The following is an 11,844-nucleotide window of genomic DNA, read 5'->3' as shown; positions in this document are numbered from 1 at the left end:
AGCGGTAGTACCACTGCCCGACAGTAGTATCGCTGCTATGGGCGGTACTACCTCTTATCATCGGTAGTACCGCTGGGGCGGCGGTTGTACCGCTCTAGATGGCCCAAAAATCAGGAAAAATCAAACCACCAAGATGTGAAAGATATAAAGTCATGTCAAGGGGGGTAGTTCACTCCAAATTGTAAAACAAAATAGAGAGAGAACAACTTGGAGTGAAAGAGATAAACATGAGATTTTCCCATGAGACAGGTGCCATAAGGTGGGGGAGGTGGCCGAAGCCACCTATGTTTGAGTTAGTAGGTATGGCACCACGAAGATTTTTACCTTGTGTCCAATACCATAACTCGTCGTGGAAACACAAGTGTCATTAATGGTGACTAATGTGAGCGACTAGATCGTTTTATGCATATAGGGGGAGGGAGAGTTCATTGAGAGATAAAATGATGAGAGTGGTGGGGTGTGCCTAGTTTCAATCCACATTGCTCAAATGAATGATATTTAGCTCATGCCTTAACTCGTGAAATCTTGCTTCATTCAATGGTTTCGTGAAGGTATCTGCAAGTTGTTCATTAGTGTTGAGGTAAATGAGGTCAATGTCCCCACGCTTGATATGCTCCCGCATGAAGTGATGACGAATACTGATGTGCTTCATCTTGCAATGTTGAACCGTGTTTTTGGAGATTGAGATGGCACTAATATTATCACAATAAATAGGCACTTTGTCACAAGTGACACCGTTATCCTTTAAAGTTTGCCTCATCCAGAGCAACTGAGCACAACAACTGGCAGCATCTATATATTCGGCCTCGGTGGACGAGAGAGAAACACTATTTTGTTTCTTTGAAGACCAACTTACAAGAGAGCAACCAAGGAATTGGCAGCCTCCGGAAGTTGACTTCCTATCCACACGGTCTCCCGCCTAATCCGAGTCTGAATATCCTACGAGATCAAATGAAGCATCTTTGGGGTACCATAAGCCAAAGATTGGGGTATGAGACAAATATGAGAAGATTCCCTTGACCGCCACATAGTTGCTTTCCATAGGTGCAGATTGAAATCGTGCACAAATTCCCACACTCCACAGCAAAATTCTTTGGATATGTCAAACTCCTCAACAACTTATAGAGCATGTGTACACTCACAAACATATTAGTCCCTTAACCTATAAGTCTTCAATACACAAAAATCACTAAGGGGCACTAGATGCATAAAAGAGCAAATGAGTTTTGTAGATAATTGTAAATGACAAAATAAATTAAAAGACAAATAAGAACAACGAGGAAATTATAAGTTTTTTGAATATATAAGTGAATAGACCCGGGGGCAGAGTGTTCTCTAGTGGCATCTCTCATGAAAGCAACATATGGTGGGTAAACAAAGTACTGTCGGGCAATTGACAGAACAACGGATAGTTATGCGATTTTCATGACAATGATCACATGTATATAGGAATCGCGTCCACAAGAATATAGGCTAACTCATGCCCGCACCTACAACTATTACTCCACTTCAAGAGCGCTTCTATGCTTACCTCTCTACGTATTAAGTTCATGACAAACAGAGTAATGCTTGGAGAACGATGACATGATGTAGAAAAAGTAAACTCAACCAATATGGATAAACCCCATCGTTTTATCCTTAGTGGCAGCAACACAAACATGCTACTTGTCCCCTTACATCATTGGGATACAGAAACTCGTCAGGTTGAACCCACTACAATGCACCCCTCTCACTGAAGAAATACCAAACTACTTGGCCAAAGAAATTCAATAGATCAGGGAGAATTAAGCTATGATGATCATGCAAATAAGAATCATTATAATTTCAAAGAAGACTCCAATACATTTCATGAATAATCTGAACATAAACCCACAATTCATTGGATCCCAACATATGCACCAAGGCACCATACAAAAGAATTACATCAGATAGATCAAAGCGAAGATGCGATGATCATTGTATTGAAGATCAATATCAAGAGAGAGAGAGATGGCCATATAGATACTAACTACGGACCTAGGCATGTGGTGAACTACTCACACATCATCACGAGGGTAGCAAGGTCGATGAAGAGGCCCTTCGTGATCGATCCCCCCTCCGGTAAAGTGCCGGAACAGAGCTCCTGATGGGATCGCCGTGGAACAATGACCAGCGACGGCGGAAAAAGTGTTTCTCTCTCGTTTTTAGGGTTTTGGAATATATGCGAGTTTATAGGGCAGAGATTGGAGGAAGTGGGGCCACCAGGGAGGGACAAGCCATCACGGTGCGCTCACCCCCTTGTCGCGCGTTGTTGGCTTGTGCCTCCCTCGTGTGGTTGTCGGCCTCCTCCCGAAGCTTCCAGGTCTTCGTTTGGTCCAGAAAAGATCATAAAAAAGTTTTGGGGCAATTGGACTTCGTTTGGTATAGTAAACCTGAAAAGTAAAAAAACACGAAGAAGACGACAACTCGCACTGGGCAGTGGGATCAGTAGGTTAGTGCTCAAAAATAATATAAATTGGTGAATTGTGACCCAAAAAGTATCCTTGGATGATAATATATGAGCATCGAACAATAAAAAATTATAGATATGTTGAAGACGCTTCAGTTGCTGAGAGTTAGATATGGTTGTTGTCGTTTTGGAGCAACCCACCTCGAAGACATTGAGAGAGAGAGAGAGAGCTACCATGTGAGGATAAACCCAAACTCCTAGTGCCAGAGTGTTTGAGCATCACCGAAGTCATTCTGTTCTAAGTGAACCGAAGACTTGTTGCACTTGAATATTGTGATCTTCCAAATGGTTAGGCGTCATGGTCTAGAGCATCCAAGAGTCATTGTGGATTGTCGAGTGATCGAGTTTGTACGGGTTTCATAAGTCTGCCCTGAAGACTTACCTAAGTGATTAGGCAAGGTCTAAGTGACCTTGTCTCAAGGGGGACAAGGTGGAGACGAGGTCTTCTGAATTAAATCTCAGCCTCCCTAACCACACGTATAGTTGTCACAGCAACTCGAAATGGTACAACAAATCCTCAGTCTTTGTCAAGCAACTGGTTCAGTCTTTCAACTCATGTACTTGTTACTTAGTACTACGAAACCATTGCTTGATTGCTCTAGTGTGAATACATTCATTGAATGCATACATGTGTCATGCATTTGTCTTTGTACTACTCTAGTTTATCTTTGATACACTCCTGTTTGTATGATTACTATGTTGTACATGTGTGAATATCTTCATCTCAATGAATTCCATGCATGGATCCTTGATTGTTATCCCTATCTAATCCTGATTCACTTCCGGTCACTTTGAAGACGTTTACTCTTTTGAAGCTTTTCTTACAAATCGCCTACTCACCCCCCTTTAGTCGATAACTAGCACTTATACTAAGGAATCATATATTCGTTAACTCCCGCATTATGACTATAGATTTTTGACAAATTCTCTAAGTATGACATATAACTTGGGTCAATTCAACATGAGTATTCTACCAACCTTGTGCCCTTAGTGTTGTCGGCGTCATCGTTACAATTAATTATCCCATGATCCGGAAAACAGAACCCGCATGCAACACTTGAGCCAGTCCTAAAGTCAAGACATGGAATCATGTTTTTATGATTTATAAATCCACACGTGCTCATGAGTTTTCCTCTGAATCGCTTATTCCAGAACCATAGCAATTATAGCATAATATATAAACAATAATTATAATGTAGGAACTAAATAATAACACAAGTATTATTGCCTCTACTGCATATTTTCAAAATCTAGATGAAAGCATTTTCTCAAGGAATTCTGAGCTCACTGTGTTACAACCTTTCTCATAATCTAACTTTAGAACCAAACCACTCAAACCGGCTTTATAAATATCATGAATGAACTCATGATACAAAACAACACACTCTAGAATTAACCTACCTCCAATAAAAGTAGTTTGATTAGGTGAAATTAGTCTATCACAAATAGGGAAAACCATAGTGGTCATAATTTTAGCGAAAATCTAAACAACACAACTACTAAAACTTACACGGTGAGATGTCTTCATCTATTTGGCATTTGCCTCTTTACGAGTTAAGTGGCAATAACAAAGTTAAGACGGTTGACATCTAGGGTACCATTTGCAAAGTTTCTCCAAAGAGCCATGAAATTCATGCTAATCAGATCCGAAAAGGTTTGATAAAAAAATAAATGAATAACCGTTAGGGTTGTGTGCACTCGGAATATGAGACCATAATGGCATTTGATCTTATCCTCACATAAATGTTTTTACAATAATATTTTTTCATGATCAGTAACAAGATCACGAGGATTCGATTTTTTTAAACCCAGATGAATGTAAGGCTCAGGATCAAAACCAAACTTTTTTATAGAAAGTGGCAAGTGGAGGACACGCATCCATTATCTCCAAGCAGTATTCTCAAATGATTATTCCAATTAGATAGCTAAAGAATGGAAATAAGCATTGTTGTGATCCCCTTCTAATTTTTTCCTATCTCTCGATCTCGGCAATAAGGCACTCTCCTCTATCTTCTGAATCTCATCCAACATGTTCTTAATATTTTTCATTCTATCTATATCCTCTTTAGACAATTTTTTTTTTTGAAAATACATTTAAAATATCAAACTCCACCAGGAGTTTTTCTTAGTAGTGGACTCAACATTAATACTCCAAGCTTTAATTTTTCACCTAATCAATCTACTTTCTAATTGCCAATTTTCAATATTAAAAGTAGTGCTCGAAATAGTATTCCGGGCATCATCAACAAATTTAACAAAATGTGGATGAGATAGCCACCATTTCTCAAATCTAAAAGGTTTGGCTGTGAACTTTTCCTAGCTCCCGGTATCCAAGATTAATGGAGTGTGATCACTCCCAACCCTGGAAAAAGCTACAACTGATCAAGGAGGGAAATGAGAATGCCAGATCACCAAACCAAACACTTTATTAATAACAACAAAAATGGGGTTATCCCAATGTTTTGATCGAGTGGAACATCTATTAGAGATAGAAATCTCCAACAATTCACATCTATTCATTCAGTCATTAAACAAAAAGGTATAATGCTGGTTAAAAGTACTATTACTTTTATCCCTCGCATCCCTAACCAAATTAATATCATTGACAAGGGGGTCGGAATATGAAGCATGCCCAATGACACCATGAAGTTCAACAAAGAAATCCATTTTAAATTCAGGATAAACAGTGCCATAAGCAATAGCTAACTACCAAGGAGGATAGACTCGCACGTGTTGACACCCTTAATAGATTTGGCGGGGATACAGATGAAGTTCTATTTGTGTTGCGGGACATTCAACATTTGTAGGATCCTCGTGCCTTAGCGGAAGAATACCTTGGTTTCTCACCGGGAAAGAACTTACTGATCGCTGCAAACTCCAACGTTGGGGAAACCAACATGTGTAACAATTATACCGGGTCATGGTGGTGTAGAGGAAGAAGTGTGGCGGCTATGAGGTGGGGAAGGAACAACCTACAACTACCAAAAGAACAACCACACCCTCCAGTAAATCAACCCTAGCTTAGGAACATGTAACACATGAACCGGTCTTCTCCCGGACTACACGTCTATGTATGAGAGGCGCAAGTAAAACCGAAGGAACACAGGGGTGAGTGAGAAGGGGATTTCACAACAAAATTTGAAATAGACGCCGTCCCCATCAAGCAACGTGTCGACGATAAGGAACGTGACGGGGAAGCAAGAGGTGAGGAAACCTTCCAATACAATTGCACCAGTGAAGAGATGGATGGATATGGGGACAACGGGGGAACCCTGAACCATGCGAAGTAGAAGAAATGATGTCATGAGTCACAAGGCTCGGATCGATTAAGGAAGACGCAGATCCATCATGAATCACCCGATTCCACAAGGGTAATTGACAAATATACGAATGAACACGAACCTCACCTTGATCTTCCGATGATGGAGAAGGTTCAAGATAACGATGGTTTGGCCCAAAGCCAGTGTGACACGCCCATGATTCAGGAACAAAAACTCCCCGTATCGCCCGCTCACCAAGACGATCATATCTCATCGTTGGCAAGGGGCACCCCCCCCCCCCCGGGAGGAAGTGCCCTCGCCTATGGTGGGCGAGAACTCCTAGTATCCAAAGCGTTGGTCGTGCAATGTGAAGGTACGATGGATTCCAAGTATCAAAAGCGCTTCAAATCACTGCATGCACCAGATATGAGGATTCGACTTCCTCCACTTCCCAAAATATGAGTTCCATCTCCGGGCATTTGTCCTCACCGGTGAACCTCGCTCACTCCTTGAACGTTGACATGTAGACGATGTCTAGACAGACCCTCCCATGTCGCGAGGGGCGCGTAAACTTGTTCTTGACCACCCGCTCTATCTGTCGGCTCGCCATTGGCGAGGACGCGTCGAAAGGGAGAGTCGGGGTAGGGAGCGCCATAATTGTGGTGGTGTGCACCCTCCTCGCCCTCACACCGTGCATGTTGGATCCACTCACCATGGGGTCTCGAGGAAGCAGGAGATGGGTGGGAGTCGATGGTAGGGCTGGTTGCGTAGCATATCTTGCAATATACTCCTATGCAGCTAAGCTTGTCAAAAGGGAAAAGAGTAAATTCCACATTTCACCCCTAGTTATGCATTTGTGATAGTAATTACCCTATGAAGTGGAAATTCGTCTAGAACACCCTATTTAGAAGCTTTAAACCCTTGTTTTCTGATTCGTATCCATTAGGCAAGGTGCCAGGAGACTCCCGAGGTCGAAAAATAATCGTACAACGACGAGGAATGGAATAGATGGACATGAGAAGTGTGTACATGATCGCGAGTGATGTCCTTCGTTCTTTTCGTATATTTTTCCAAATCACTAACGCAACATGGTGATCATATCTGACATAAACAAGCAAAATGTCCTTCATTCTTTTCGTATATTTTTACGAATCACTCATGCAACATGATGATCATATGTAACATAAATAAGCAAAATGCAAACTGTGGTGAAACCACGTTAAAAGTCTCTAAAATCTGATACTTCGATAGAAGGTTTACTAGATGGAATAATACGTGTCACAAATATATAACCACAGGATAAAATGTAAACTTCACTCAAAGAAGAAAAGGAACTCCTCCGCGTCAAAAGAAAAAAGAAAAAAAAAAACTCCTCCGAAGCGCAGGACACCGAAAATCTCAACTCAGCAGTAGCAAACGTAAAATATCGCCAAAACAGTGAAACCCCGCGCTTGCGAGGCGCGACAGCACGTGATGTGCACCGTTTAGCCCACATGGGACTCGGAACAGTGGTCTGATCCATCCATCTAAACTCCAAAGTAACCTATGTGCGCCTTCGTACCCTGCTGGCTTCTGCTAGAAGAGGTCACGTGCGACAGAGGAAATCCAATTATCATTTTTCTGCTGTATATATGCTTGTGTAGCATTGACCGGCCAATAGGGGCGCCTGGCACGGCTTCCATTTCCTCTCCTCTCTCTGCAACGAGAAAAGAAAAGGAGTGATCGGATTTGAGATGCTTCCAAGACTGTCCCAGCGCTCCCCTGCCCGGCGCGAAATATACAAGGTAGGAGTACTACTCATTTTCCGAACCTGAAAAAAAAAATCGATCCAGCATCAGGCTCAGTGTCCGTGTGGCTAGCATTTGTTTTTTTTTTTGACGGGAAAAAGGTCTGGTGTAAAGGAAAATATTTTGGAGATCGACGGGGTTAATAAAAGAGGAGGGCGCAAAAGATGGTCGAGTAAATCGAGAAAAAGAGAGGGAGGATGGCGCAGGCGGAGGTGTCACGGGTCTACCTTGAAAGTTGGATCTCAAGACGGAACTTCCAATCCCCCTCTCCGAAACGAAACGAAACGAAACACCCAGACAGACCAACATACAGACGCAGCGACGACACATATTCCCTCCCACCACCCCCACCGCCCCCAGCCACCGCGCGCGCTCCCCGAGGCAGACCCACGCACAGTCGCCCTTGCCCTTCCTTCCTCCCCTTCTTCCTCCGTATTCACCACCACCCTGGTAGTAGTTAAAACCAGAACCACCACCTCAAAACTCGACACCCCGAGTTAGAGTTAAAACCCCGAGCCGAGCTTCCCTAGTGGCAGTGGAGTGGTTTAGAAACCTCCGCCGACCAACTGTTTCAGTGCAGCAGTCCGGCGGGTGAGCAGGAGTGCGAGCGCGATGGAGAGGTGCGGGAGCTGGTCGGAGTCCGACGCGGCGGCGCAGGCGGCCGCGCAGAAGGCCGTGCCGGCGCCGTTCCTGACCAAGACGTACCAGCTCGTCGACGACCCGGCCACCGACCACATCGTCTCCTGGGGCGACGACCGGGTCTCCACCTTCGTCGTCTGGCGCCCGCCGGAGTTCGCGCGCGACATCCTCCCCAACTACTTCAAGCACAACAACTTCTCCTCCTTCGTCCGCCAGCTCAACACCTACGTAAGCTCCCGCGCGCGCCGCCATTTCCATTCCGCTTATGTTTTTTTTTTTTGGTTGTGTTTACGATGCATGCATGGAATGGAATGGAACGGTGCTGACGCCGTGTGGCCGGCAATGCAGGGGTTCCGGAAGGTCGTGCCGGAGCGGTGGGAGTTCGCCAACGAGTTCTTCCGCAAGGGGGAGAAGCAGCTGCTGTGCGAGATCCACCGCCGGAAGACGTCCGGGTCCACGACGTCGTCGTCTCCGCCACCCTTCTTCGCGCCTCCGCACTTCCCGCTGTTCCACCCCGGCGTTTCCGTCGCCCATCACCACCAGCAGTTCGTGGGCGAGGACGGGGCAATGGCGGCGCACGCTGGCATGGGCGTCCCGTTCATGCAGCCGCATTGGCGGGAGCAGGGCGCGCCTCGGTTGCTGGCGCTCGGCGGCCCCGCCGCGCCCTCGCCGGGGGTGGAGGGCAACGGCCGCGCGACCAGCGCGGCGGTGCTGATGGACGAGAACGAGCGGCTGCGGCGCAGCAACACGGCGCTGCTGCAGGAGCTGTCCCACATGCGCAAGCTCTACAACGACATCATCTACTTCGTGCAGAACCACGTGCGCCCCGTGGCGCCCAGCCCGGCCGCGGCCACGTTTCTCCAGGGCCTCGGCAATGGCATGCAGCCGCGCAAGATGCCGCCGGCCACCACCGGCGCCGGGAACGGGCTCAACACCTCCGGTGGGAGCACGACGTCCAGCAGCTCCCTGACCATCGCCGACGAGCTCTCGCCTCCGCCCAACCACCTCTCCGCGGAGAAGAGCGGCGGAGAGGCCGGCAGCAGCAGCGCGGCTCTGTCGGCGCCCACGAAGCTGTTCGGCGTGCACCTCAGCGCCGCCCCGGTCGGCGCAGGGAGCAAGAGACCGCCTTCCCCCGAGGAGGAGCTGCCGTCCACGCCGCCTGCCACCAAGGCACGCCTGGTGCTCGAGAGCGACGACCTGAGCCTATCCGTGGCGCCGCCGGCGCAGCCTTGCGCCGCCTCGTCTCCAGCTAGGAGTTAGCTAGCTAGATAGCTAGTTAGTGTATTAGCGCTCACTCACCTAGCTAGCAAGCAAGCAAGCAAGCAGGGTAGCATCCGCGTTGCTGCATGCAAACGCGGACCATTTTGCTGTGTTCTAATCCGACGTGTTCCGTTTCCTCCTAGACCAGTTGTAAGTTTGTTGCTCCTGAAGTTAGCAAGTGCGTGCTTAGTTAGGGTTCTGCCTGTAAACTCTAATCGCCCAGCACTCGGAACAAAGTGCGACCATGCATGTGATGTGCCCGAGCTAATTGAAGCCAATCTGGTGTTTTTGTACAGTGCCGCTCCAGTGACCGGTTGTAGCAAGCAGCAGCTGAACCTGAACTGTGCGGCCGCTGCTGATGGCAAATCTTTTGTTTGCACGGCAAGTCCGGAAAGCGCAGCAAGTCAGCAGGATCCTCGATTTAAAAACCGCTCTCTTTCGGTTGCCTTTTGCGTGCGCTCGGCGAGTCAAAGATGGGTAAAGGCTGTTGCATTGCAGCTGCCATGGCTGGCAGCATGAGCAGGCTCGCTCGAGCCCATTGGCCATTCACAAGTCGTAGCTCGTCGAACGAGTACGTAGGTTGTACACTGCTGTGGTGGTGGAAGTACGAGCGCTAGCTAGTTGTAGCCCTAGGCTGGCTGGCTGGCCGCTTGGCAGGTGATGAAGATAGAGAGAGAGAGGAGACGCATGCCCGTGAAACCCGAGAAGCGGCAGCGTGATGATTAGAGAGGTGTGCTGGAGGGAGCCGCCTGGAGAAGATCTTGGCAAGTCTAATCCGGAGCCGGAAACGTAGAGGCCGGGCAAAGAGATCTCCTCTGCTGCTTCCTTCCTCGTCTATCCCTCCTGCTTGGGATGATGCATCGTGTGTGTGTGTTTGCCGTGGCATCGGGCTGTGTTCCCTTCTGCTGTTCGTTGGTGCGGCGAGGGAGGGCAGCAGCAGGAGGAGGGTGGGCGGGGAGAGAGACCAGACCAGAGAGCAGGCCGAGCCAAGGCGAGCGGGGTTCCCACGATATTCCGAAAACCCAAAAGGGAGCTCGCTCGTCCGGTCCGGAGGTGTCTGACTGCCTTCCGTTCCCTCGGAACGTGATAGTTCTGCCAGATTCCCCCGGTCCGCAGCATGCAGGCCCAGGACCCCACGCCTGTACTACTCGTATACTTCCGCTCCTCCACATGCCCCTTTTTTCGCTAGGTACACGTACCGGCTTACACGCGTGCCTGCAAACCAGCATGAAAAAAGCCTTTTCGCTGTACGCCCCCGGCCGGTCCTCTTTACATCTTTTATTTTCTTTTCTATACTTTGCTACTGTACATGGTAATTCTTTTTCGTTTAAGATGTGTTGAGCCTGTTGAGTAGAATCGCCAAAGTAATGTGGTGTTGTATGCATTGATATGTCTGTGTAGGCATAGTCAAACCTAGTTCTGTACTAAGGACAAAATAATGGGGTGTGGATTTATGGACCCGTGCTCCATGGAGCTTGATTTTTCTTTAGAAAAAAAAATCAATAATTAAGCTTTAAAAATTTATGAAAATATTTCACTTGTATATTGTGATGTACACATAATTCCTGTAAATTTTCATGATGAAAACATTTTGATGTGGCCAACAAGAAAGTCATGAACTTTTATAGTGTACTAAATGGTACATGTGATAAAAAAAAGTCATGTTTTCTTGTAGCTCATATGAGAACGTAGTTTAAAATTAAAATTTATAGGCATGCATTATACATCCCTATGTACATGTGTAATTCTTACAATTTTTCTTTTAAACATAAAAAGTTGATTTTTGAATTTCCCAACTATGAGGCTCCATGTAGCCTCGGCTCTATTTGGAATTTCCGAAATCTATGACTTCATCTAATATGTAATGAAGGGAACATTACATTTTCAGAACAACTCGGTATTAATTCTCCACATCCATACTATGATATTCTCAACATAAGGTGGTACTTCAAGAGAGTGTTGTTCTTCAACATAAGCTTGTGGTAGCTAACTTTTGCTTTCAAATTTGTGTCCAACGGGATAAGCTTGCCAAATTTGCTAGGAATAAGTTTGGAAGCTCAAGGGAGAAGCAAGTCGGGCTTTCAATGAGAGGATAGTAAGAAGGGCCTTAGGAGGATGGTGGTGATGCTAGCAATATGTGAATGAAGATAGCGAATTTCTTTTGAAATGCAGCTTCACAAGAGTTTGAGGTGACCAGGTGTAGCACAAGTGGAGACAAAGATACCTGGGATGGAACGATGATACCCATAGAGCTATTAAAGAGAAGAAGAATTTTTTGAGAAGCCTACACCTCGATAGGAGTGCATCCAATGTAGATAAGTACAAGGCCATGAAGAAGACTTTAAAGCAAGGTGTGACTAAAGCAAGGAACCACTCATATGAAGACCTCTACCGGGGTTTAAGCACAAAG

The 11,844-nt window shown here is 46.3% G+C and overlaps 1 protein-coding gene across 1 annotated transcript; it reads left to right on the top strand.

Moving 5' to 3' along the window:
* Window positions 1-7,920: 7,920 nt before the first annotated feature.
* On the top strand, window positions 7,921-9,727 carry LOC123395355 (heat stress transcription factor B-4c-like). Its single transcript, XM_045090348.1, has 2 exons — window positions 7,921-8,402; window positions 8,523-9,727. Exons 1-2 carry the CDS (start codon window positions 8,148-8,150, stop codon window positions 9,432-9,434), a joined length of 1,167 nt encoding a protein of 388 aa, XP_044946283.1. The 5' UTR covers window positions 7,921-8,147; the 3' UTR covers window positions 9,435-9,727.
* Window positions 9,728-11,844: the final 2,117 nt, after the last annotated feature.

This window comes from Hordeum vulgare, chromosome 5H, assembly GCF_904849725.1.
Source record: "Hordeum vulgare subsp. vulgare chromosome 5H, MorexV3_pseudomolecules_assembly, whole genome shotgun sequence".
Classification (NCBI taxonomy): domain Eukaryota; kingdom Viridiplantae; phylum Streptophyta; class Magnoliopsida; order Poales; family Poaceae; genus Hordeum; species Hordeum vulgare.
Note: the sequence above shows the minus strand (reverse complement) of the source record. Positions and strands in the feature narration are given on the sequence as shown.